This window comes from Pieris brassicae, chromosome 8 (genome assembly GCF_905147105.1).
Source record: "Pieris brassicae chromosome 8, ilPieBrab1.1, whole genome shotgun sequence".
Classification (NCBI taxonomy): domain Eukaryota; kingdom Metazoa; phylum Arthropoda; class Insecta; order Lepidoptera; family Pieridae; genus Pieris; species Pieris brassicae.
In genome coordinates this window covers 6,917,686-6,945,096 of record NC_059672.1, presented here as the reverse complement: position 1 = coordinate 6,945,096, position 27,411 = coordinate 6,917,686, and the positions used below count along the sequence as shown (strand labels likewise).

The 27,411-nt window shown below is 34.3% G+C and overlaps 2 protein-coding genes across 18 annotated transcripts in view; both read left to right on the top strand.

Moving 5' to 3' along the window:
- The first annotated feature begins 50 nt into the window (after positions 1-50).
- LOC123712845 (superoxide dismutase [Mn], mitochondrial) lies at positions 51-1,941 on the top strand. The gene is made up of 5 exons (XM_045666160.1): positions 51-259; positions 378-556; positions 978-1,116; positions 1,373-1,527; positions 1,640-1,941. The coding sequence occupies exons 1-5, from the start codon at positions 228-230 to the stop codon at positions 1,783-1,785; spliced, it is 651 nt and encodes a 216-aa protein (XP_045522116.1). The 5' UTR covers positions 51-227; the 3' UTR covers positions 1,786-1,941.
- A 683-nt stretch (positions 1,942-2,624) lies between these two features.
- The window catches only part of LOC123712842 (kinesin-like protein unc-104), an 80,655-nt gene continuing 55,868 nt past the window's right edge, over positions 2,625-27,411 (top strand). For 9 of the 17 annotated variants that reach the window (XM_045666145.1, XM_045666155.1, XM_045666141.1 and 6 more), the window contains exons 1-2: positions 2,625-2,778; positions 12,063-12,086. The gene's annotated coding sequence lies outside the window, so the exon portion shown is untranslated. The remainder of the gene's footprint in view (positions 2,779-12,062; positions 12,087-27,411) is intronic. The other 8 variants (XM_045666154.1, XM_045666150.1, XM_045666152.1 and 5 more) reach the window with 3 other exon arrangements.

Sequence of the window (27,411 nt, the reverse complement as noted above, 5' to 3'; positions counted from 1 at the left end):
GAATATCATTTGATGTGTCACTAGTCTTGCCTTTACGTTTACGTTAAACGTTTAAAGTTGTCACTTTGGTAGCGAAAAATTCCTATTTGTCAGTTTATTGCATAATAATAGGAATTAATTTGAAGATTCAAGATTCCTCTTATACGTACGGCGTACCTATTGCTTATTATTTAGTTATAGAATTTGGCATCTTGTACCGTATTTTACAGGGAACCGCCTTTGTCACTATGTACGCTATCCGTAGAATCGGCACTAAGCTGTAAGTATTATAAAAGTGTTATTATTTGAAAAAGCTCTAATTATGTATACTACAATACATTATTTGTTTTAATTACTTTGTTTGAAATAATAAACCATTAAGGCAAAATATATTTCAGTCAGTCCGCAAACAATGTTCGGCAAAAGCACACTCTTCCTGACCTACCTTACGAATATAGCGCCCTTGAGCCTGTCATCAGTCGCGAGATCATGAGTTTGCATCACAGCAAGCACCATGCAACTTATGTAAATAATTTAAATGCTGCTGAAGAAAAGTTAGCACAGGCTCAAGCGAAAGGTTTGATTTTTTAATATATTTAAAAGCAGTTTTTATAAAAATGTCTGATTGTGGTTTTCTTACTATTAAATTATTATTGACAGCAGCAGACACAAATACAACCTTGTCTTTACTGTGTGCAATTAACTTCAATGGCAGTGGACATGTAAACCATTCAATTTTATGGCAAAACCTTAGTCCCGGTTCTACTCAACCTTCTCCTACCCTTTGTAAAGCTATTGAAAAGTAATTTTAAAATATACAAAGTAGATAAACTTAGTTATAAGTAAAGTATATACCATCCTATAGAACAAAATAGGATATTACAAATATGACTCTAGCATACTTAATAAATTTATTTATATATTTTATTTTTAATAAATAACTGTAGACTGATATAAAGTAATAGTATATTAATTTATGTGTAATATTGTATCTCCAGGTGACATTCAAACAGTCATCACCTTAGCCCCAGCACTTAAATTCAATGGAGGTGGTCACATAAACCACACTATTTTCTGGCAGAACCTTTCTCCCAAAGGTGGAAAACCATCTGATGCCTTAGTTCAGGCTATTGAGAAGTAAACACATCATATAATTTGAATGCAATGCCTTGAAAAACTAATTCTTTTGCTTGATTGTTTGAATGCTTCTTATCTTATTTTTTCATTTAGCAATAGTAGTTACTTATATATTTTGGCTTTGGTCACATAGACTAGACTCATTTGAATACATCTTAAATATAAATGCTCTATAGTGCTATTTTTTTATTGGTTAATAAATGGATTAGTAATTAACAATAAATTTCGTTAATTTAATAAATTTTCCATATTACAGGGACTTTGGTTCTATGGAGAACATGAAGAACCAATTAGCTGCATCATCAGTTGGAGTCCAGGGTTCAGGCTGGGGTTGGCTAGGTTACAATAAAATGATGAAGAAACTAGTAATTCAGACATGTCAAAACCAAGATCCATTGGAAGCAACCACTGGTATTTTTCATCTTTCACTATTTAAGCCCTCTCTGTAATCTATATATTTTTTTGCATTTTATCCTATATAGTCTTTTAAATTTGTATTAATAAGATGTTTGTATTGTAACAGGGTTGGTGCCTCTTTTTGGAATTGATGTGTGGGAGCATGCATACTACTTGCAATACAAAAATGTCCGTGCTGATTATGTAAAAGCAATATTTGATGTGGCTAACTGGCAAGACATCTCATCAAGATATGAAAAAGCTCTCAAGTGAATAATCTCAGCATTTAGAAAGCCTTTAGATGCAAGGCATAAATTTTGGTCACTTAGTGATTCAAATTGCATTATATAGTCTGCTATTGTGATGCCTTTATAAGTTAAAACCTTTACATTTTTGTTAATTCTTAAATATAATTGGAAAAAAATGGTTGTTAATTTTTTCCTCATAATTAATTGGATTGTCAATTATGCCTATATTTTTTAAATCTAGTTTAAACATAGCAGTGTCATATGAGTGCCTTTATATATTTTTTATAGAAGTGAGGCAATCAAGCCTACTAGATGCCCAAAAAGAGCAGTCATAGCAGCCCATAGACAGCATGAACACCCATTTTTGGTTGTAGGCTTTTGCGGGAGGAGTACTCTCAAACTTACTTTGAACAGTTGGAAGTTGTAACTCAGGGAAGGTTCCCTCATACCAAGAGTCGATTCCACAGCGTGCTAGTTCTCTAAAGAAAATGTCTTGTAAAGCAGACTGTGGAAGACTTCCAGACATCATGCTTATGCTCATGGAATTTTAATTTAATATAGCTCGTAAAGTATTGAAACGAGGCAGGAGATATCAACCCAAACAATTCTTCAGAACACTCACCAAAGTACACTTTGTAGAAAACTCATAGAGACAAAATATCTTCATGTAGAGAGAGAATCTACTCACTACTGACAATAATTACTAATTAGCTGGCGCTCCTCCAGTTATTGCAAGTGCATATTTAAATTTTATGAAAACTTTGTCATCTCAAATTGTAAAGATCTAATCTGTGATAAAAATAAATTTCCTGTAGCGAAACGTAGTTGGATGTTTAACGTCAGTCATTTATATCTAGAAATGTCAAAACAACATTGAGTAATGTATGTCAGTTTTTCATTAATCGCTGCGTAAGAATCGAGTGTGAAATAAATAAATATTAAATTTATTATTGTGTAAACTCCAATATTGTTAACAGAAGCTTCATCTAAAAGGTTTTCTGCCATCTATTGAAATTCCGTAAGTTGACTTTCGTTTTCATTTAACCATTACTCTTTACAAAATAAAACATCAAAGGCCCTTGTTATTGATTTTTCATTCTCTATGTTCAGTGTCGTTTACGATATTTATGAAGGATTTCTTTAGCTAATCATTTATTTAATAATTAAACTATTGCGAAAACTACAAAAGGTCTTTGTTTAGCAATATTACCTTTCGTGTATGAAGGTCGCTTCTTAGGAAATTATATTGCTGCAACATAATTGCAGTTAATATTTAGTTTTTATATACTGCGATTTATTTTGATTATTAATAAATTTTATTTAGAACAAATCAAAATATTTTAAATATATATAATATTTTCAATAACATAATAATATATAAATAGTTGTACGAGAAGTATTTGTCTATAATATAAAAATAGATGTTAATTATCTTTATAGATTACTAAATTTTATTAAATAAGGATTTAATTAATTTATATGGACTTTGTAATTTCTTAAAAGAAATTACTTAAGTGCACGCAAATAGAAGCATCTTATTTGTTTAACATGCAATGTTTTGACTGCATGCAAATATATATTTGGGTGAATCATGTTATTTGGTAAGGGCTCTTAACAGCTGTTTCACAAAATTGAGGCAATTATCGGGATAGGTCAGTGCTGAAGAAAGCATGATGTTCCATATTTGGCATTACATGGTAGTCGTGTGACTTAGTACAATAATAAATTTAGAATTCTATTCATGGAATGATTTATGAGGAATGTAAAAGTCATTAGCTACTTAAATATTAAATAAAGATACAGTTGTTGTGACCTAATGAAGTAGGGAAAATTATAAAAATATATATAATAACTCAAAAAATGATCAAATTTTTGAGTTATTATAACTGGAGTGGAGTAAAAAAATTATTATGCACATATAAATTTTTCTAAAGGTGAAGCTATAGAAGAAAATAGAATTATTGGCCAAAGCCAAAGTAGACTCCAAAGGAAAATAAGTGGAATAGAAAAGTAATAAGTGGTTCTTAATAATTTGAATGAAAAAGCTATGGCTGTCTATAGTGTTACGATATATATCAAGAGTGGCGCCGCACGCGATACTTCAGTCGGTGAATGCACTATTCACCCTTTCAATGCAACGGCTTTGTCTTATCCTGCTACAGCCTTATCCTTAATTCTGTTACAGTTTTCTTGTTTTTCTCACATTTTCTAATGTCTAGCTGTTAGTAAAAGTGTTTTAAAAATACTTATCACTTGAATACTCAACAAATTAGTAATATACATTGTATCGCGTTAGAGCGATCGATATCGTTGTTTAGCGATATTTTTCAGTAAAAATATGGGAAAAATATATTACTAATTGCGATAAGTATCTGCTGTAGTTTAGAGAGTTAGCGTGTTCAATTAAACAAACAAACTCTTTAGCTTTGTAATTATACTTATTCAATTACTACAGCATAGATTAATAATACGATTTTATGGTTTTATAAACAGTATCAAAATTTAATTAGCACAAACCTTTGGAATGTAAAGATTTATTACTATTTTTAATGGTACTTTTATTAATACGAATTTTGAATATAAATTTAAAGTAACGCAATGTATAGCAATATAGTTACTGTTTGGTACTGTCACCGACGTTACGTATTCTTTAACTTAAAATATTCGAAACAAAACTGTTAATGTTGTATATGTTTTCCTATTACGGAAAATAGCAGTGCAAGGAATGGATTGTGGCTTTCTACTGTTGACGTTTAAACTACAGTTTGCTTAATATATATTTAAGGAATTAGGAAGGTTATCTTAAATTCGGTATGTCTCGGAGGTTTTGTTTGTGTGTAAGCTTTATAATTAGCGTAATAATTTTCATTTTATGTCAGTTACTTCGGTATTTACGAAATTTTCTTTATAAAATAAATAAATCTAGAGAGATTTATTACTGAATGAACACACAGAGGTGTATTCAGTGCTAATAATTGAAGCAAAATTGTTTATTAGCAATCAATCAGGCTTACGACCTCGTGACAATAATCTCCCGTCGAGAGCCATTTCGCAGTGCGTTGCCCTTTGACTTTGATGCCCTTCGTACCTGCTGTCTGATGACCTTCTCCCGAATTTAATATTGATCATTTTGTGTCGTCCCTAACTTGAGAGGATAGACATGTTGATTTAATATTTTTAATATTTCTAATAATCTCGATATAATGTCGATTTCTCTTACATAAACTCAGTTTGTCATGGCGATATACTGTTAGCCGTGACTTTCTAGAAAAATTCATCCATCCATTGTTCTTTTGTTAAAAGTAAAAATTCTCTGACGTCATATTTAATTTGTACGCCTAAAGCTACTCGGTTACAGCAAATTATTAAAAGGCTTAGAACGTTTTCCTATTTTTATTAATGTTAATATTAGAAATAATATAAATATATATAGAATGTGCACCATATCTGAAGTCGCAAACACATTTTGCAGGGAAAATCGATTGCAGCTGGAATTTCCTAGCATAATTGAAATGGATTTCCATGAAGCCGAATAGCACCTGTCATGCTTTTTGTTAAGTCAAAATAATGTCTATTCTGGCAGCGTCCTTTTGAAATAAATTTCCTTTGTGTTGCTGCGAGTGAAATCGGCAGATAATAGAAAATTTAATTCTTTAAACTTGCGAGCTTTTAGATGAAGGCAGCTTTTATATACGGAAATCCACTTAAAAGAATCAATGGCCTATAAACTTGATAGTGTCTTAGTTTAACGTTTCATTTCAATCCCCTCTTGGGCTTCCCAGCTATTAGTAAAATGTTTTATATACAAATTTGAGCCAATATGCTTATGACAATTCTTATTTTAAAATAATTTCGGGTATATTCGATCTCAAGAACAACTGGACCGATTTTTTAGTCTTCAAAAAGCACAATATTCAAACATTAACGGTTAATATAATAAATAAATAAAAAATCCAATACAATGTTCTTGGGTTTAGAAACTGCCATAAATCTATCTGTCTTAATTTGCCGTTCATCCCGCCGATACAATAAACTCCCTCGTCAAACTCAAAATATCTTTACTCATATAGGTAAACACTTATGAACGTCAAAAAGAAGTTAAATTAATTGTAAACTGACATTTACTACCAGTTCGCAAGTCAAGGGCGTAGAGCGGGTAAGAAGAACTGACAAGAAACTTTCCGCCACTCTTTTTAATCGCCTCAAGGTATATCCACTATATTGGCATAGTTTAGATTAACATCAGTGATGAAAAAAGGACATATATTGGTTCTCACATATTGCAGATTGCGTTCAGAAATTTATTTTGTGTAAACTAAAGAAAATATATCAAGCCCCTTTTTATACAAATGAAATCGGTAGTAGGTACTCTATATTTTTTATAATTTTGTATTTTTTCTGCTTAATAAAGTAGTGAACTTAATATTATACATTGACGGTGATGGGGTATAAGTTCTTCGGGTCAGTTTAGAACAATTATAATTCGTTAAAGCTTTTTTGATACAAATTGTAATTCAAGGAATATTATTATACGTAATTCTATTAAAAGTCTTTGAATTACTCATTGATCTCCACCTTTTTTTATTGTTGGGAAATCAATTTACTAACCCCCGCACCTGGGCAACGATTTAAAAATGACGCGGGGAGTGTGGGGTTCAGTCCGTATGGTGCAATGAACACCTACCCACTAAAACCCAACAGCCCCATCTGTTCGCTATGGACGGAAGGCGCGGTAACAGTTTCCCTTAATCCGTGTCTCCGTCATAAGCGTTTGCTGTGCGAGCCCAACTTCTGAGTTGCCCAATTCGGTGCGAAGGTCACAGGAGTACGTGCGTCGTCTTCCAGACCTTTTCTTGCGTTGAATGTCGGTGAGGCCCTCTCCGAATTCTCTTTAAGTGTTATGACGGCCTCACAGAGCACTTTGAAAGTGTTCCACGGGCCGTCACTGTCAGCCTCCACTGTAGCTTTCACTATGACTGGAAGCGACAGATCCAATCCGAAGGTGGCGGTTTGTAGCCTAAAATCAGAGCTCCACGCCGCACAAACCTCTAAGGCGTTTTGCGCTGTGTCGTCCGCGAAACCGTGACACATGGGGCTTGCCTCCCTCCTGGCGACCCTGTGAACGTATCCACTGAAACATCCATGGCCTGTGAGGACCTGAACGAGTCGGTAAGAAAGTGCCCCCCCCATCTTCTATTTACCCACAAGTTGAGCACTGGACGTTTAGACATAATTGTCCAGACTCCTGCTCTGTGATCTTGTAACTCGTCCATCCATTTCAGGAGGACAGTCACTTGGGCTTCCCGTCTCCACCTGTTTATTTGGTCAGGAAGGGGTCAAAACCCCTACTTCTTCTATCTGCCCTATGCCAATATATCCTGGCTAGGGCAGCATTGATTTCCACCTAATGTAGCTAAAGAAATAAGCAGTAGTTGAACCTGCTACCATTGGACTAATGAGACAATCCATATCAACTTGTTATTATCACTTTGAACCTAGTTAAAGTTTCATGTTTAAAAAACTTTGTTTCTCTTTCGATATAATAATTTTCCTTAACGTGAGAAACTAAATATAATACAAACGAGACGCATGTTGCCAGACAGCCGCCTAATTTTCGTATTCTGGGGTCATTCTCATGTGTATTTATAATGCATTTTAAAATTTATTAAACACGCTTCTATTTCTTATTTTTTAAACAATGCTCACACCTATTAGACCACTTCAAGTTTAGTTATTCTACAAAATCAATAACGCTACAACCTTTTTACGTCTGGGCCTCAGAGTTCTGTATCTGTTTCATGATCATTGTTAATCGTATAGGCAAGTATCGTGCCTGACGCACGCTGTCGACTTTTTGGGTGTAAGGCAAGCCGGTTTTGTTGTTTAAACGATGATTTTCTTCACCGTTCGAGCTAATGTTAAATGCGCATATAGAAAGAAAATCCATTGGTGCACAGCCGGGATCTAACCTACGACCTCAGGGATAAGAGTCGCACGCTGAAGCCACTAGGTCAACAATGCTCTTATCGTAGCTGCTCTATACTACAACTAAGGGATATTATACCTACCTTGCCTTTGTATCTTCTAAAGTTCACTTAAACCCTCCAAAAGTTTAATATTAAAATACCGTTTAATATTACGAAACAAGAGTATCTGACGGCTTAATAACGCTGGCGTAGTAATTAATTACACAATTATTAACGCTGGCTTAAGTGTTGCAGTATAACCGCTATCGCCTAGCTCAATTTTGCAGTTGATCCTACACAATACAAATGTTTTAGACGTGGGTTAGTGTAAATTATGCTCTAGAGTGAAGACATTACGAGAAATCTAAAGTTTTTAGTGTCCACTAAATTCGTGTACACTACCGCCGACCACGGACACTTAGATTGACAGGAGACTCGCAATTGCGTTGCCGGCCTTTCCAGAATTGGTACGCTCTTCTCTTAAAGTCGAATTGGTTCGGAAATACTTCAGTAGGCGGTTGGTTGAACGAAAACGTTTCCTACGGACCATGCCTTAATTATGAGGCATACAAAAGTCAGCAACGGCATGTCTAAATTTTATATTATTTAAATACTAGTTCTTTGCCGCCTCTATACGTCTATTCGCGATAAATTAAAAAAACTACTGAACGGAATTTATTGCGGTTTTACCAATATCTAGTATGATTCATGTGGGAGTTTCCATTAATAAGATTCATGGATTGAATACCACCCGTGCGAAGCCTGGGCTGGTCGCTAGTAATATATGAATGTTTTTAATATCACCGTAAAATTTTAAGCCAAAATTTAAGATTTTCAGCTAGCGTTGTGTTTTGTTATATACAATAGTTTTTATACTAAAATCACTACGATATCCGAGTATATTTTCTGTGATGTTCAGTTGTGACGGGGACGGGAAGCATGTCTGAGGTGAAGCTAAGAGATATTGGCACAGTCTTTATAATCACCGTTGTAACTGAACCAAAGTTAGATGGTTTTATCTGATGCTATTAAATGTTACCAATCTCCGTAAACAGTATACTTTTATACCAAAATTAAATGTTATGTACTGTAACCAAATGAGCTAATTTTTAAATAAGGAACACAATCTAATAAACAGCAGTTACCCAAATGCATCTTTTAGATATATTAAGAATATTGTACGAGAGTCTGCCAGTAACTGATAATTTAATTATATTTATAGGCAATAGAGGGAATTTAAACAAAAAACAGCTTATTATTAACTTCTATAATAATATTAATAAAAACGTTTATTCACTAGCCAAATACATACATAAATCTTCTTTTTGATATTTTTTCTGCTGCCTCGTAATTAGCTACTTATTAATTGTCACTCAGTTAACTCTTGGATAACCTGTTACATTTTTGTTTATATTATTATTAATATTTATATTTTAGTTTACTTTAGTTATAGTTAGTGTTATTTTGTGTTCTTTTTTGTTATTGTTATGCACTTCTGTACTTTACCCTCAGTAGGTGTTTCTTTTTTTAAGGGATGCCTGAAAGAAATAGCTTGTTAGCGATAAGGCCGCCCGTTACCTAATTACTTAATTATATACTAACTTTTTGTAAAAGGTAACGAAGTGTGAATAAATAAATAAATACATTTACATAATTCTAATATACGCGATAACATACATTTTAATTATATTTTTTTAGCATACTAGTTATCAGGATCCAGTCGGTCAGGTTGTCTTCCCAAATGGGTTTCCCCTTGTTTACATTCGTCTCTTTCACTAGCTGATCTTCCCATCCTTCCGGCAAATCGTCTTTCCTTTGACGGCCTCGTTTCCTACTTTGACGACTTTTTTCGACCTCATACTATGCCAAGGCTATTTAAGTTTTTTTAATATTTATTAATACATCGCATATTTTTTTTCATATAGTAGGGGGTCATCAAGCCTACGGGACGCCCAAAACATTTTTAGTGGGCCTTTACTAATACTTTACTAACACTTTAATCACGATGTTCTCCTCTTTGGTTAGGAATTTCAAATTCAAATTTTTTCTTCTGTGTTTTTCTGTTTGCGTCACTCATTTTACAAAATGGAAAACTTAAAGTATCGCATTATTTACGACTACGAGTTCCACCGCGGCACCAGTGCTGCGGAAACGACTCGAAGGGTGAATGATGTGTATGGCGGTCATGTTGCAAAAGAAAACACAGTTCGTTTTTGGTTCCAACGTTTTCGTTCTGGAAATTTCGACGGACGATTGGACGGCCTGAGACCCAAGTTGATAATGAAGTATTGAAGGCTATTGTGGAAGCGGATCCATCGCAAACCACGTCCGAGTTAGCTGCAGGCTGCGGTGTTAGTGATAAAACTGTTTGAATTCACTTGAAGCAAATTGGGAAGATTAAAAAGCTTGAAAGGTGGGTATCTCACGAATTGACTGAAGCAAACCGGCAAACGCGCGTCGACTGCTGCGTTACATTACTGAACCGGCACAATAATGAAGGTATTTTAAACCGAATCATTACCTGTGATGAAAAATGGATTCTTTGCAATAATCGGAAGTGCACAGCGCAATGGTTGGATCCTGGACAGCCAGCTAAATTCTGCCCCAAGCGAAAATTAAGCCCAAAAAAGTTACTTGTAAGCGTTTGGTGGACTAGTGCCGGTATTGTTCATTGCAGTTTTCTCAAATCTGGCCAGACTATTACGGCTGATGTCTATTGTCAGCAATTGCAAACCATGATGAAAAAGCTAGCGGCTAAACAACCTAGGCTGGTCAATCGCTCCACGCCACTGCTACTACACGACAACGCTAGACCACACACTGCACAACAGACGGCTACCAAATTAGAAGAGCTTCAATTGGAATGTCTAAGACATTCTCCGTACTCCCCGGATCTTGCTCCAAAAGATTACCATTTTTTTTACGAAATTTGGACAACTTCTTGCAAGGGAAAAAATTTAACTCTGATGGGGCAGTCCAAATCGCCTTCACAGATTTTATTGATTCCCATCCGACTGGTTTTGTTAGTAAGGGGATCAATGAACTACCTATGAGATGGCAAAAGTGCATAGAAAACAATGGTTCATACTTTGACTAATTAAATATATTATATTTAAAAATATTCGTCTTTTTGTTCCTCCCATACAAAACGCCAATTTCATATGTAAGGACCTAATATTTTTATTTTAAAAATAAAATATTAATTGCCTTTGAAGTTTACGTTACCGTTTTCATAGTGTAATTTATAAAGAAACGCATGACCCATATTACGACTTATATGAAGTATAATTTCGCTTATAAGTTTTGCTTCTACACCAAAATAGCACATTGCGTCCCAAAATTGCATTCCCTACATTCTAATAAAGAAGGACAAGTCTAATAACAGACCCCTCTGAACCCACAAAACGACTTTTACTGAAGCATCTGTGTTACAGCAAATCCTACCTTATTAATTTGCAATAAGGTTATATTTAATTTGGGTCCTGTTGTAAGTATGAAATTCGGTAAAAAATTTGGCTTTTTAAATATGTGAAATTTGTGGCTCCACCTTCAAACCAATTTTTTCTACATATTTTCCTCACTCGGTGTACTATGCAATAATGGACGCACTTTAACCCCATAGAAATTAATTAAAACATGATTCAGATTGCAATTTTGAAAAAATTGCATGTAATGTATTTTTTTTTTGGATTTAACTTAACCTGATCACAAAGTCACTTAGAACAAAACAAACCCTAAAGTAATTCACTCGAAACTCAGACAATATCATTTACATCATGCATGTAATATCAGTTTTTTTTGTGAAGTTAAAGCTTCTTTAGGCGCATGAGGGTAAAATTTTGACGGAAACGTCACGAAAGTTCAGCGTCACCATGGTCGAAATTGAGACCGATTGAGAGAGAGTGAAAAAGGGAGATCGAGAAAAAATACTCGCTATTGGTTGATGTATTCGTTTAGTACATATTATATATTAGAACTTTAGATGACAATTCTGTCGCATAAGGTCTTGCAGTAAACGCAGATTTTACTTCACACAGATTTTATTTATTTATATTATCATTAGCACGTTATACAGTGTGTAAACAGTGTGAATATAGATATACAAATACATGGAGTGATCATATACTGGTACATGATCATCTATTGGGGCTTTTACCTTAGTAATAATTAATTTACAAAGAAGTTTCACTTCTGACATGTGTACTTTGTGTTTTAATTTTTAAGGGATCCAGAGCCATGCACCTCCTTAATGTTATTTGAAGCACTATATACAAGTGCCGTAAAGAAAGATAGAAAAAAATGGAACTGTTATAAAGTCTTTGTTTATTTTTTTCAGATATAACTTCAGCCTATATTGAAGGTATGTATATCTTAATTGCCAACTCACCAACAGCGATAATTCAATCGATTCCGTCGCAGCCTATCGTGGCTTTGGTCTGCGTCATCTCATCATTTCTCACACGGGATCAATGGATATATTCTATTTGAAAAGAAAACCTTAAAAATTTCTTAAAATACTATAAAGTACAAAGTAACAAATAACATAAATATTAGGTTGAGCTATTTGTTACTTAAACTAAATTATTGATTTCTTATTCAAATTGCGTCATATAATGCTGAAAATAAAAATATAACGACACAAAAAGTAAATGTCTTCCAGTCGAGAACTTTTTTCGAGATGACATAAAAAGCGAGTTGAATATGACGTACAGTGCCGAGCTGTAACGCACTCTTTATACTTCGAGGCCAAACAAAGTCTATGGTGAGAGAACTTTGAGGTAATTGCAACCGGGGCTAATAAACCGGTCAGTCATTAGATAGATTTTAGTTAAGCAAGATACAAAACAAGTTGAAGAATTATTTTTGTATGCATTTGTCGCGCTCACTGTTACATACATTAATACAAACAACAGTGGCTTTCAAATGTAATATACCATATATTTTATTATTCTATAAAATAAATAAAAATATATAATATATATTTTCCCTCCTTTTGGGTCAAATTTGCCGCGTATTTGAAACGAAACGGAATACAAATTGTATTCGCGCAGTTATGATATGATATATGACAAAAGTACTGACAAAAGATAGTCAAAAAAAATTGTAGCTACGTTAAGATGATCTTTCGACCTAAAGAGATAGGTGTGCTAAATTATGTGTATTTTTTTACATTATATAATAAATCATTTAAATCTCGAGGGATGTCGTGTTCATGTAACATTTTCATTTTGAAACCTTTTAGCGGAATTAATTTTTTTTCCGTTACAATACTGTAATGAAATATTTAAAGTATGATATCCCGTAACACCTGCTGCGTTGATATTGTTTCTTTAGGAGAGTAGGTGCGTGACAAAGTTTCTTAGATCTTTGATCTGATTGTATGCTATGTTTAGCTTATGAGAAAGTTCTTAAACACAAGAAAATTGTTGCGTAACCAATATTTAAAAAAAAATATATTATGGAATATAAGATACAGGTATCACTTATTCCACGTCATTAAATTGGTATCGTAGACATTCCTACTCATAGGCGAAAAAGACAGAGGGTGTAGGCTGAGATAAAAAACCGGCGTAAAAAACTCTCGGTACAAAATGGCAAACAACACTTATTGTTAAACAAATATCGCAAATTTATTAGAAGTAGCCTATTAATACGCATCCTTAGAACAAACAAGCACATGGCAGCTTAAAGATTACATTTGTGCATTGCCTCCCTTTTCTTGAAGTCGTCTAAGCCGTAACGATTGGGAAATACCTGAAAAAGCAGCTGCTTTCATAAAGTGGTAGTGCGAATCAAGAAGTATCTTAAAGCGTCTTTCTGTATTTCTCTATCGTGAAACGCCAGCCGCCAAGGTGGACGCCAGGAACAGCTGGAATTTTGTATTCAGTCTTACGATGATGAATTTGAATAGTTTCACGGAAACGGTTCGGTTTCACATTTGAAAGCCTAAGGATGGATTTATTATTTTATTTATTAGTCTGAAAATAATGTGTCTATACTTAAATGGATCGAAAAAAACTATAGGTTAATTTTTTTTCCAAAATATTACATAAAAACGTCCGGCAATGCTAGGTTGAGACATCGTTGTAATTTGTATTTTAAAAGCACCAAATCGCAGCAAGCAAGCAGCAGGTGTGTTACCTAATTGGGTATTATGTTACTGAGACATACTTAAGCGTTGATATTTATAAGTAGGTACTGTGGGCAAGTTGGTCTCTTCTGTAAACAGTAGTTAATATATTCATCTTTAGTAGGTAGGTTTAAAAATATTTACCACCACCAATACCACTATTATATGTTATTATATGTAAGGGATCATATTCTCATTCTTTTTAAACTGACATATATTATATATGTAATGACAAAACAGAAACTGGTTAACTCAAGACCTGGATTCGATTCACGAAACAAAATCTGTGTTAGCTTCGTCGAAATTGAACGGTTATGTTTATTTTCATAGTTCAGGGGCAATCGGACAGGTGGTTCATCTAATGTTAAGTGATACCGTCGCCCATGGACACTGTCAATGCCAGAGCACTTGCGAGTGCGTTCCGGCTTTTTAGGAGTTAATACGCTCTTTTCTTGAAGGACCCTAAGTCGAATTGGTAAGGATATACTCTGCTATAAAAGACTGACTTAAAAAACGCTCAGTTGTGGAATGACGGACGTTTGAGGATGACAAAATGAAACTATACATATATTGGCACAAGGTGATGTTTTCTTCCCCACGTAAGGGGTTACAATTATAATATAAATTATTAATTGTAGCAAAGCAAAATATTTTCCTAAATATTAAGCCAGACTGATTTGTTTAAAAGCTCCGGATATTGAGGGGAGTCTGGAGCAGGGTGAACAATTTCCTTTGCAGACAATTACTTTATCGCTTCACTCAATCTGGTGAATTACTAACCAGTATATTTTAATAAAACATTCGATGTTTGAAAATATTGTTTATTAAGAAGATTGGTGTTTCTTTGATGAAGTTTTCGCATCTCAGTACTTGATTTATCATTTAAATCTGTGCCCCAGATAAATCTTGCAGTAGTTATTACTTCGTCTCTTGCGTAATATAAATATCATCAAAAAGTAGACCCAGAGTATTCTCCTGCGAACAGTTGACTTTGGTATATTTCATTTTCTGATATAGAAAAGCCAAAGGAAGACACGTATAGAAAGAAAGTAAGAAAGGAAACACATTTATTTGATTAAAGCATACATGGTTGGAGCCAGGAGTTGTGTGAGTGTCACAAGCAACATTGATTTTTAGTGGGCCCATACTAAATTGGAGAGACAGCTAGCTATATACACTGAATAAAACAAACTTAAAAAACTACAATCAAATTCTATCAGTAAACGAGCCAAGACTGTACATCTTCCTCACTCAGGCTTTCTTAGTTTTATAAGCGTTGCGTTTTCCTACATCGTTAGGCTTACGCTCCGAGAGTATAGCCAGATGTAGGGAATCTCTTCGACAGTTATTAATTCGTTACATAGCAATTAATATTTCATTGTTTCGCTTATATTCTATTGTTGTACGCGAGCGAATAATTAGTAACAATAAAATCGTCAAGCATCCCGATGACGCAAGAATCATGCAAGCAGTTAATATACGTGTGCCTAAATTAGATAAAAAATAAAGAAGAGGACAGGAACAAGAAAAGAGAAGAAATACTAGCTTTTACTACGAAAACGAGGTTTGAATTGAATAATCAGAGCTCTTTTCTTTATAGGTTTAATGTTTGACTTGAATCGCTTTGTTTACAAAGAAAATGTTGTTTTATTTCGTCTCATGGAATATTAAGCAACAATGCTTCTGCTTCGTGTAACAGGACACGTATTTGATTCAAAAAGTTGATTCAGTTTATGATTTAGAATTAATAACGAGTTAGACTTGATACTGCTATCACCTTGGCTCAGTGGTGGGCAAACTTTGTTAATGGCGGGCCACAAAGCTTAAGAAATTCTAGAGGAAGGCTAGAATCATAAAAAATGCATTGTTGTTAAAGCTTTTCATTATAATGTTATCATAACAATACAAATGGAATCTACTTTTTCTTCTCGACTGTCAAAACGTAATTATAACGGGCTACATACTATCCATGCTGATGGACCCTCGGGCCGGATAAATACTACATTGCCCAACACTGCCTTGGTTTGATCCTTAGGCAAAACCAAGATTTTTTTTTATACAGAACTGGGTAGACATTCGAAATCCCCCGTGGTGAAGTGCCTTCCATTACATGCTTAATAGAAGCTTAATAAGGTCACGCCTGCCCAAGAAATGCATATTTAGTCGCCGCTTAAAGGAATCCATTTTATACTGTTTAGGAAAAATTGACGGGGGCAAGGAGTGTAACTTAACAGAAGAGTCAAACGGCGAACCGGATTCGTCTAGTGCGACACTTGGGGATGTCAACCACGAAGGGGTGAATCTCCAGCGTGATTCTAGACGAGCGTGGTTTGGCCATGACTAAATCAGGTTGTTTAGCTCCAAGGAGCATTCTACGGGTTGCAATATATAGAACACTAAAAAGCAGGCAACCGGACGGCGATAAATACTTACAAGTGTCTTAAGCTTATAGGTACAGAAGGCTGATCTTTAAAAAAACTTAAAAATAATTATAAAATATTACGGGACGTCGAACATAAATCTCAGTATAAGAAATATTTATTTATTTGTCGTATTTGTACACTTTGATTTTACCATATTCGTGTTACCAAAATATTTTTTTTACAAATAGATAAAATTACCTAAAATAAAATGTGTTTAAAATGCAATGACAATTAAAAATACACTTGTTCCACGTCATTTAATTTGTATCGCAGACATTCTAACTCATCGGCAAAGAAAACAAAGGGTAGGTAAGGCCGAGAGGAAAAGCCGGCGTAAAAGTCTCTTGGTAGTTTTTTAAAATAGCAAATCATCATACAAATGTCAAACAATACAAATTGTTAAACAAATATCGCAAATTTATTAGATGTAGCATGTTGTAGTCTTTTAAAATACATGATACATTTATTTATTCAAATATTGTTTATGTATGGGATATTATTAAGCAATCACTATGTTATCTACTTGCTGCCCCCGCGAACTTTCTTTTCTCCTTAATGTGGTTTTAGTTAGCCTTTATACCGTGACACGAAATAATAATTTTACTGTATTATCGTCACTATAATTTGAATCTGATTTACACTTCGGTCTAAGTAACACGTGGTTGGCTATGCTAACACCAAGAATTAAAAAAAGTAGAAATAATTAAATTTCGCGGTATTTCGTTTACAACAAAATAAATTTAATTTATAATTTAGCCTCAATAACACGTGGTACATGATATTGAATTTTGGCTTATATGACACGTTTTTCGGTTTACCATAGCAGTGCCATCTATTGATTACTTACTCAATCCAGTCGAAAAGTTCTCTCTAAACATCTGTTAGAATATTTTGGAGTGAACAGATAATTGTGACTGTTAATAAATTATAGACAAATAATTTGCAATAAAATAGAGCAACTATAATTAAAGATCTAAGCTATCCTATCTCTTAAGTTGGACCAGACTACTCACGGTGGCCAATTTAATTTAAAATCGGTTAAGTAGTTTAGGAGTCCATCGCGGACAAACATCGTGACAGGAGATTTATATATATTAAGATATGAAATATTCTATGTTTACGGTGTTAATCGGAATTGTTTACTGATAACTTCGATACAAAGAAATAACCTTTTGACTTTCTCGTTATATAATAAGCGACAATGCAGTCTCATTCGCAGCGGGTCTTAATCAAATTTTCACTAATGTTATTTGAAGACAATTGCGTTAATTTAATTGTCGAATAAGAAAAAGTAGCCTTCGTTCAGTCACGAACAAAATAATCGAATAATTACAATACTAATTGTTTATATGAAACTCTTGTGCAGCTCTTACTATTTTGTACTAAAAAAATACGAATAAATAGAAGTATAAATTCGTGCTTTCTATTAATTTTATTTGCTATTGTAACAAAAGTCATGTTTACTTAATGTGGTTAAGTATTATAAAATTTACTTATTTTTCGCGCTATTTTTTTTCTGACAATAACAAATACAACAAAGAAGAATTTGCGAAAATGATCCAGCCGTTCACGCGTGATGCCGTGACCAAGGGAAATAAGGATTCATTTATATATATATATATATATGTAGATACTTGACGAAACTTATGAAAATGTTTCTGCGTGCGTGAAAATTCCAAATAAAAACAAACGTAATGTAAACTTGTGTTAGACAATCAACAATTATGACTATTAGAAATTGCTCTCATACGTTTTTAGTTATATGTGTGCATGCTAGGAATCAATGCAGAGCTGTTAAAAAGCATTTTAACAGAAAATAACCTTTAAAAAATGGAGTTTCATCATCGGATGTAGAGGCAGAATACGAAATTCTACAGGCATCACCTCGAGGTCCGTCGTTCCACAACTTTTATGACCATTTTAAAGCAGTTTTTGTCGTGCACTATGTGCAATCAGCTGTCAACTGAAATATTTCCGAATCTACCCGAAAATTGATATTGAGAGTGTCCATGGGCATATCACTTAACATCAGGTGAGCCTCTTGCCCGTTTGTTCATCCCTCCTCATCCTCCCTGTTCTATAAAAACAATGAGCGTGAACACAATCAATACGTACGAAATATATGTATACGTTTACGTAAGATGTTCATACGTAACGCGACCAAAGTGTGTAACGAGATATCGAAAATACTAAAAATATATAGACCCCATTAATATTCGAATCACTAGATTTAAGTGTAAAAATATTTCAGCCCGGTCAAAAGGACGAGTATTACGTAACACCAGTAGGCGTTCTGGATGAATTCACGAGGCGATACACGTCAATGCGTGGGTTGGTTACTCTGTGGACAATAATCTATCATAAGTTTCGATATATTTCATTAATTCACTTTAAGAAGGTCCAGTGGCGCTATATCTTATCTGACCCGCCTTAGCACGGGTGGACTTTTATTTATTAAATATTTTTTTGTAGATATTGTAGAAGATTATTTTGTTCTATTATCAATAGTTTTCGCAGCGCATGCGATGAAAGATATTTTATAGGCATTTTTTTAGTTTTAGTAGGGATCCTTATTTTTTTTCTTGCAATTAAAATAGCCTATATTAATCAGTTATAATGTAGCATTTAAATGGTGAAAGAATTTTTATCGGTCCAGTACATTTTGAGCTAATTTGTTAAACACATACAAATGTTTCCTATTTATAATGTTAGTATAAATAAAGAGCTCGTTCTGTCAGTTTCCTTTATTTGTAGTAAAAGGCTTAATGCGATTAAGTAACCTCGATGTTGTCGTAGAGTAGTGGTCGCATAAGTGGTTTGTAATGGACCAGCCGGCTCTCTGAGCAGAGCCCAGCGTTGCCTTTGTGCTTCGTCGGTTGGGACAGCCTTGGATATCCTCAGCGCGTTTCCACCTGTGTTTTCTGTATTAGTAATTAGATATATCGATATAGACATAAGACGATCTATTTTGCGCTTTTATAGTTTACAATCGAAAGTACATACTTCAACAGGTATTGATTAATGATGGCCTACATACAGTTTCACGAAAAACAAAACTGTGCAGTCTGCGTTTCTGTGGAAAACGCTCATTGTTCACGCATTCGAATCTGGGTTATTTGAAAAGGATTTTAGTGAATTCGTAAAATGAAACGGTAGATATCGTAAAGTTATTTTGAGTTTGAATTTGAAAATCAGGATTTATTACTTACTATATGACCCAGTAAACTTCGTATCAGCTACATATATTTGTGTCAAAACTGTCGAACTTTGTGTCGAAACTGACCAAAGATCTCACACTAGAGCTATGAAACACAAATTTCTATAGGCTTTAATTATCTATAAATACAACAACCAAGTGACAATTCCTAGGATCAGATTTTATTAGACAATTAATTTTCTTTACTTTTTATTATCTTCCGTGAACTTCCACAAATATTTCAAGATTAGCCAAATCGATCCAGCGATTCTCGAGTTAAACATTTGATACAAGCGTGGATGGTGAATTCTGGTTGAAAAGGCCTTGTCGGACATACCTGGACCAAATCCAGGAAGTACTAGAATGGACAACTTAAAACATGGGAACTGTTATGAAAGTGGATGTAGAGGTATGTCAGGTTCGTATTAAGTTGAGATCAGTGGACTCCGCATACACCTGGTGAAGTGGCGTCGGTATATAAATGGATAAAACAATACGAATGTACGTATCTGTAAGAGCGATGCAAAATTCGCGTAGCGTAAAACTACGTCGTAGCAACCAAATTGGATCGATAGAAATGTATTTGCAATAAAAAAAAATATAGAACAGGACGAAAACGGGCAGGAGGCTCACCTGATGTTGAGTGATACAGCCGCCCACGGACACTATATGCCAGTCCTCGTAGTGGTGAAAGGCGGCAAAAACTGCCTTAAGACAGGCTTATTTGTGGAAGAACAGACTCTCGACGTTCGATGATGACACTCAGCTGCAGGTATTAATCCGAACAATTCTGAACTCCGTGGTACATACGGCAGAGATGGTTCACGTTCGACTTTTACATAAGTTAATTTGTTTTAAGTAAGCAGCAGACAAAATACAGTTGCGTGTTTATAATATCGTAAAAATTTGTTTTTATAAACGTATAACATTCACCGGGGTCGACTTCTTGGCGCCTTATAATGAAGGGCGACATTTAATCTTGAAAATGTTTAACATATTAAACAATTTCATATTTATGACATATTTTCTGTAAACTGTTGGAATAGTCAAGAATCTCAGGCGCTTCTTGACCTAATTCCGTGGTTTTGGTTTTTAGGCTGGACTAAATAAATTAATATTTATATGTCGAATTACATATTGCTCTAAGAATCGCTTATACTGTTTTAGTTTCTTAATATAACACAAAATGCTATATTATCTACGTATACAGACTAAATTCTACCATTCGAAATTCAAAAGTTCAAAATATATCCTTTCATTTTACTGTTTCCGGTTGTATCTGTAATTTATTGCCAGTGTATAAAGTATTCTGTAGCTGATTGTTTGGGGAATATTTCAAAATACTTATGTTCGCTCTCCTTGTGAGCAATGCATTTTTGATTACGATGCCGATTGCTGATATGAATAAACGAGATATCTCTGCTTACAATACAGTTGCTTGTAATGTCTTATAAATTACTTTCGCCCGCAGCTTCTCTGATAAGACTAGATTTCATTTTGTAATATAATCCAGCATTAATACCGTATGCGAATGAAATTAGTAACTTCGAGTATAGCTTATTGCGCCAGTCTAAATCATATATCTTCATGGTGTAGTTCCAATGGTATGAAGCAGATTATTCAAAAATGTTTTGTTAGTTTTCGTTGGAAAAGTTTAGCTTAGCTTTAGTTTTTATAATTTGTGAATTGATGCATTTTTTTCTCTCTTCGTGTTTGTTGCCTATGATTCTTACATTCTTGTATTTTATTTTTCTTATGTACCAATGTATTAGTGTGCCGAGCATTGGCAAGATTTTGTAAACTAAATCAAATAAATAAAATATTTTAGGAGATTTCCTTGTTTTCGATATGTCTAGCGATTTGATGGAATGTAGTAGTGACTAGGAGCATTCTTTGGCTCTACAAATCAATACAAAAGATCCCAAAAATAGGATCATGTTAAACAGATGTTTTATTGCTTAGGAGTAAATGCATAGGCAATGCAAAATCGTAGATGCGAACCCTGGCTGTGCTCGAATGTAAATTATTTATCGCTTGTACGGTAAAGAAAATCATTGTGAGGAAACCAGAATGTCTTAGACATGAAAAATCGACGGTGTTTGTCAGCCACAGACTGATCACCTATTTGCTCATAGCCCAAACAGCTAATGATCACGAAACAGGGGTTATACGGCCATTTTATATACATAAACGCACAATTAAGGTGTATAAAATTAATTTATTTATTTGACGTTTGAAGTATCTCAGGGAGTCGCAAATTCAAAGAAATCGCTAAAAAATTGTAAGCAACGCATCCCAGGCGAGTTATTAGACATACGTTCACTATACTCTTAAATTCAGTATTTACGGAGGGCAAATAGATATATTCAACCTCAAAGTAAGTTTATAGTTTTCTCGTACGCTGTTTTATTTAACTATTAAATACAGTGTGAACTCTATATAACGACACTGAAGGGTCTGTGCATTTTATGGTGTTATAGAGAGTTGGTGTTAAATGGAGAGAAGATATACGATAATTAATCCATGACTTACATCAATCCCAATTTGTAAACAAGAGAACGAATTTCTTAGAAAGTTCGTATGCATAATGACCGACAGTCGAGTTTATTGCAGGATAGAATAATAAAACGACAAAACGTACACAGCTGCGCAGTTTTTACTAATTTTAGCAACTTAAAAAGTACTTTATTACTCAATTGTTGTCGTTATTGAGATTGGGTGTAATGCTATGTAGACTGTATTATTGTATGGAAGACAAGCTAAACCATTCAAAGCCAAAATTAAGTAGTACTTAATCATAGTTACAAATGCTACATTTATGATATCTATACGTACATAAGTTACTTAATAGGTACCTCCGACGACAATATAGTAGGGAAATTACTGAACGAAGTCGGGAACGCACTCGCGAGTTTACCGGTATTGAGAGTGTCCAAAGAGGACAGTATCACGTATCCTAAAAAAAATAGCCAAAGAAAATATTAAATATTAAAAACACTTTAAAGTGTTTTTGTATTTTTAACCGTGAACAAATATATAGGCAATAAGTTATGTCATTGATGTCGCAAGAACGAACAAACAAATAAATACAATACATTTTACAAATAATAAATACGTTGCGAATAAAATATAAGGTAAAAATTTGCTTAATATCAAACACAAGTTTTCTGATGCATTTATCGGTTTATCGCTGCAACGCACATAGTAATGTAAATATTTGGATGCTACCCACATAAAATGAGCTAGTTGTCATTATTACCACTCACTCCGCTGCTTTGTGACCAAAGGATCTTGTTCGCGCTAAATCGGTGTCAATCAAAGAAGGATGACAATTGTCGATTTGACTTTGACACACGAACCGGAGATGGTAGTCCCGGCGTAATGGCGCAAGGGAGTTAAATTTTAACCGCTGTCGCGTGCGCACTAAATATATACCGCATACGGTATAGCATTTACTTTTTTTTGTTTCATCATTGAAGGATCCAGTGCTTACAGTGAGATACGCCACCGTTGATAGTAAGTGCTAGTTTTAATCTTATCGATTATTGGATTCCTTTTTTTATTATACTGACACGCGACAGCGCATATTATTTCACCGAGGGAAGGGAGCATCCTGAATATAGCTTCCGGATACCCAGGCCCATACAGATCTTGGTTTCTTAAATCAGTGACTTCTACTGCTCCCTGTTCTGTGCCACTTTCGTCAGTTGCTGGCAGAAGCAACATTATTTCTTATGGACGCAAAATTGTGACCCAAGCTCCATTCAGGAGTTGGGTGGACTTGATCGATTTATACAAACCACATTGTTACCATAATCACTGTTACTTCAACGCCACACTTGCACGTTTTATACTACGATGGATTGTAACGATATGACCTTGCGTCTTAAGTATCTAAGTATTTTGGTATTTTTAATAATTAGTTTTATGTGCCTAAGACGGGTTGTTTAATGGCTCAGCGAAAAGATTCAGCTTCGAGCCTTAGTGGAAGTATGACTCATGTAAAACATCTTGGTTTTCACTACTGAAGTCATAGTTTACAATAAATCTCGATTGTGAATAAGTTTATTTACTGTACGAGCAAGTTTGAAAGTTATTGCGTACATAGAAAGAAAAGTCGTGCATAGCCGTCGTTCGAAGTCAAGTACTCGGGCTAACATTTAGGCTAACACTATAATAATAATACTTTATTTACATCACAATAACACAAAAAAGATAATTAAATTATTTATTAAGAAAAACGGCGATATTTCCACCCAAACATACAAAAGAAATAAATGAAAATAAAAAAAAATATAAGCGATTGCAAAGTACTCCGTATAAAATTTGAACATAACCTTTCACAATCAAATATATAGGAAGGCTATAGAAAGGTCGGCTCAAAGACATTGGAATGAGAATCGAACCTTCATTACAATTGGTTACGGAATGTTAATAAGGGATTTCTTGTGAATTAACTTCGATTGTAATCTATGATCATTGTTATTGCTTGTTTGAATTTAATGAAAGTTAACGAAACCAGTCAGTAAATGATTCGAGTCGTTTTTTAAAGGCAAGACTATTTACACTGCTTATTACAGCGGTGATTTGAAATATAATGTTTCGTGTTGGTATTTAGTAAATATATACATCAGTATATTAGAATTTTTATTTTCTATATAAATATTAAATACTTAGTTTTATTTATTACTTAGGTTTTTTATTTCGTAGAAGCGGAATGTTGGTATGTAGCTACTAAAATGGTAGGCTAAGTGAAATAAATAATTTTAAGGTCAATCGAGGTTCGCGGGGGCAGTGTACTAGAAAAATAAATAAAATTTGTAGTTGGAAATATGACATTCAAGTTTATGTTCGGTAAAGTTATCTTCAACATAATTTAGAATAGATCGATTGTAATATATACTGTAGAAAATGCATTATATATGATAAGGTTAAAAACATCTATGGCTCTATAACCTTTTTAGGTCTGGGCCTCAGATTTCTGTATCTGTTTTATGATCATTTGTAAATCTATTAGGCTAGTAGGTGATCAGCCTTCTGTGGCTGATGCACGCCGTCGCCATTTTGGGTCTAAGACAAGCCGGTTTCCTCACGATGTTTTCCGTCACCGTTCGAGCGAAGGTTAAATGCGCACATAGAAAGAAAATCCATTGGTGCACAGCCGGGGATCGAACCTACGACCTCAGGGATGAGAGAGAGTCACAAAACACGCCAATTTTACTCCTTTACAAACTCTTTTCGAAATGAAGTATTTGCCTTAGTCAATGTAAAGTGCCTACATTGGCATCATCTTTTAGCATCGTTGATGCTCTTGTAAGTTAATCCAGTTAGGTTTGTGTTATCTAAATATTTATTTGAAAACGAAACGCGGTTTTTTCTTATATATTTGTTAAGTTTAAAACTAATCTATAATTATAATGCATTAGTTAAAAGCAAATTTATTGAAAGTATTACTGAAATATTGGTGTTATAATATCAATATATAATATAATATCAAAATGTTTCAAACATATATTGACATTCCGTGAGGAAATATTTTAGAAAGCGGGAAGTGTTTGACTTTATCAAACAGAAGTAACAATTTCTATTTTCTTTAAAACAAGTAGTTTTCTTTGTTTTACCTATTCATGTACTTAATTCACATATTTTTTCTGTTTCGTATATATTGTTTAACAATGTAATCTGTTTACAAATTGTATATTGTCTAAGTGTATTTATAATATAAATATATGTAGATGTAAGATAACTTATAAATAAATATATAGATAAGATTTCATTGCCAGTACATGTTTCCTTACAACAAGATGGCGCTAGTGAACTTACGAATTAATTACATCTAGTCTCGTCTAAGGATTTAAGGAATTTTATATGAACCTAGCGGACCCGACAGACGTTGCCCTGTCTTAACTATGAATATTGATTTTGATAACAAAAAAGAGGATTATTTAATATTGTGGTTAAGTCTTCTTAAATTTTATAATTTTCCGCTCATTTTTCTTACCTTTTTTTTTATAAGAACCTTCTCCTGACAATATTAACAAAAAAAGAATTAACGAAATCGATCCAGACGTTCACGCGTCCAATAGGGATTCATTTTTATATAGATTGTATTGAACCTACGACCTCAGGGATGAGAGAATTTTCCACATTTACAAACTCTTCTATTCTTTTTCGAAATGAAGTGTTTCCCTTAGTCACAATGTAACTAACCTTTCCCAACAAATTATCTGTTCAAATTTAAGTTGTATATGAACTTAATTGCATTGGTAATTTATGTTGAAATGGGGTACGTGAGGCATACGGCGGCGAAGTGTCGTGTCACGCAATATTGTAATCATGGGCTATTGAAGTACTGTACCGGATTATGGAAACTTACATTTGTACAAACTTAACATAAATGCATTGTACACACCTATTGTACTGAGCGCAATAAAAATGTTTGCGCAATACGATCATTACACGGACTTGATTATAATATTGGTAGGTTAAAAAAAATTTACAGATTCGCGTGCCATTTCCTTGCTATGCCGATGCGTGTATATTTTAAGTTAGTTTTCAGTATTGGAAGTGTCCCAGGAAAATCTGCTACACGCAATTAATATAGCTATCAAAACTATGATGTTTATATTTATTCTATAGAGACTATTGACAGCCGTTTATAACAATAGATTACGGTAAAAAAATCGGACGTAAGTCATCTTTTATATCTTATCATATAAATAGGGGCCTTCAAGAAAAGATCATTTCCGAAAGGTCGGCAACACACCCGTCCCCGGGGAAGCAGGTGACCATGGGCAGCGGTAATCATTTTATTCAAAGTGACTATGCTAGTTTGCCACCTCTCCCATAAAAGGAAGATTATAAAAATTTGATGTTCTCATATTTAAATCGAACTTGACTGACAATTGATAGTTTTAAAAAAAAATTCAACCCAATACTGTCTCTTCAAAACAAACGAAACCGTACATTTACTTTTGATATCCAGGTGAGCCAATCACGACGCAGTTTGCCAGCACGCGCATGCGCGTCCGTGGGCGGGCGGTCGATACTCGTGACGTCACAGAGTCTAGCCAATGGCGCCTTGCCGTCGCTTATCAATCGATTTGTAAGGCTATACTTCCGAGTTCCGACGTTTATCTATGATTGTAACTCTATTGTCTACAGCTACAAAAGTAGAAATTTCTTTGTTTTTATTCCCATCAACCTGTCGAATTAAATGTGTTCACGAACATAACATCTCGACATTTCGTAGAAATTGAAGATATAGAAATGGATAGCTAAAAAATCGGTATTAAGAATGACATGTACTTGATAAGATAAAGATTATATTAGGTCCTTACATATGAAATTGGCGTTTTGCATGGGAGGAATAAAAAGTCGAATATTTTTAAATATAATGTATTTAATTAATCAAAGTATGAACCATTGTTTTCTATGCACTTTTGCCATCTCATAATTCATTGATCCCTTTACTAAAAAAAACCAGTCGGACGGGAATCTATAAAATCTGTGAAGGCGATTTGGACTGCCCCATCAGAGTTAATTTTTTCCCTTGCAAGAAGTTGCCCAAATTTCGAAAAAAATGGTAATCTGTTGGAGCAAGGTCCGGGGAATACGGAGGATGTCTTAGACATTCCAATTGAAGCTCTTCTAATTTGGTAGCCGTCTGTTGTGCAGTGTGTGGTCTAGCGTTGTCGTGAAGTGGCAGTGGCGTGTAGCGATTGACCAGCCTAGGTTGTTTAGCCGCTAGCTTTTCCATCATGGTTTGCAATTGCTGACAATAGACATCAGCCGTAATAGTCTGGCCAGATTTGAGAAAACTGCAATGAATAATACCGGCACTAGTCCACCAAACGCTTTCAAGTAACTTTTTGGGGTTAATTTTCGCTTGGGGCAGGATTTGGCTGGCTGGCCAGGATCCAACCATTGCACTGAG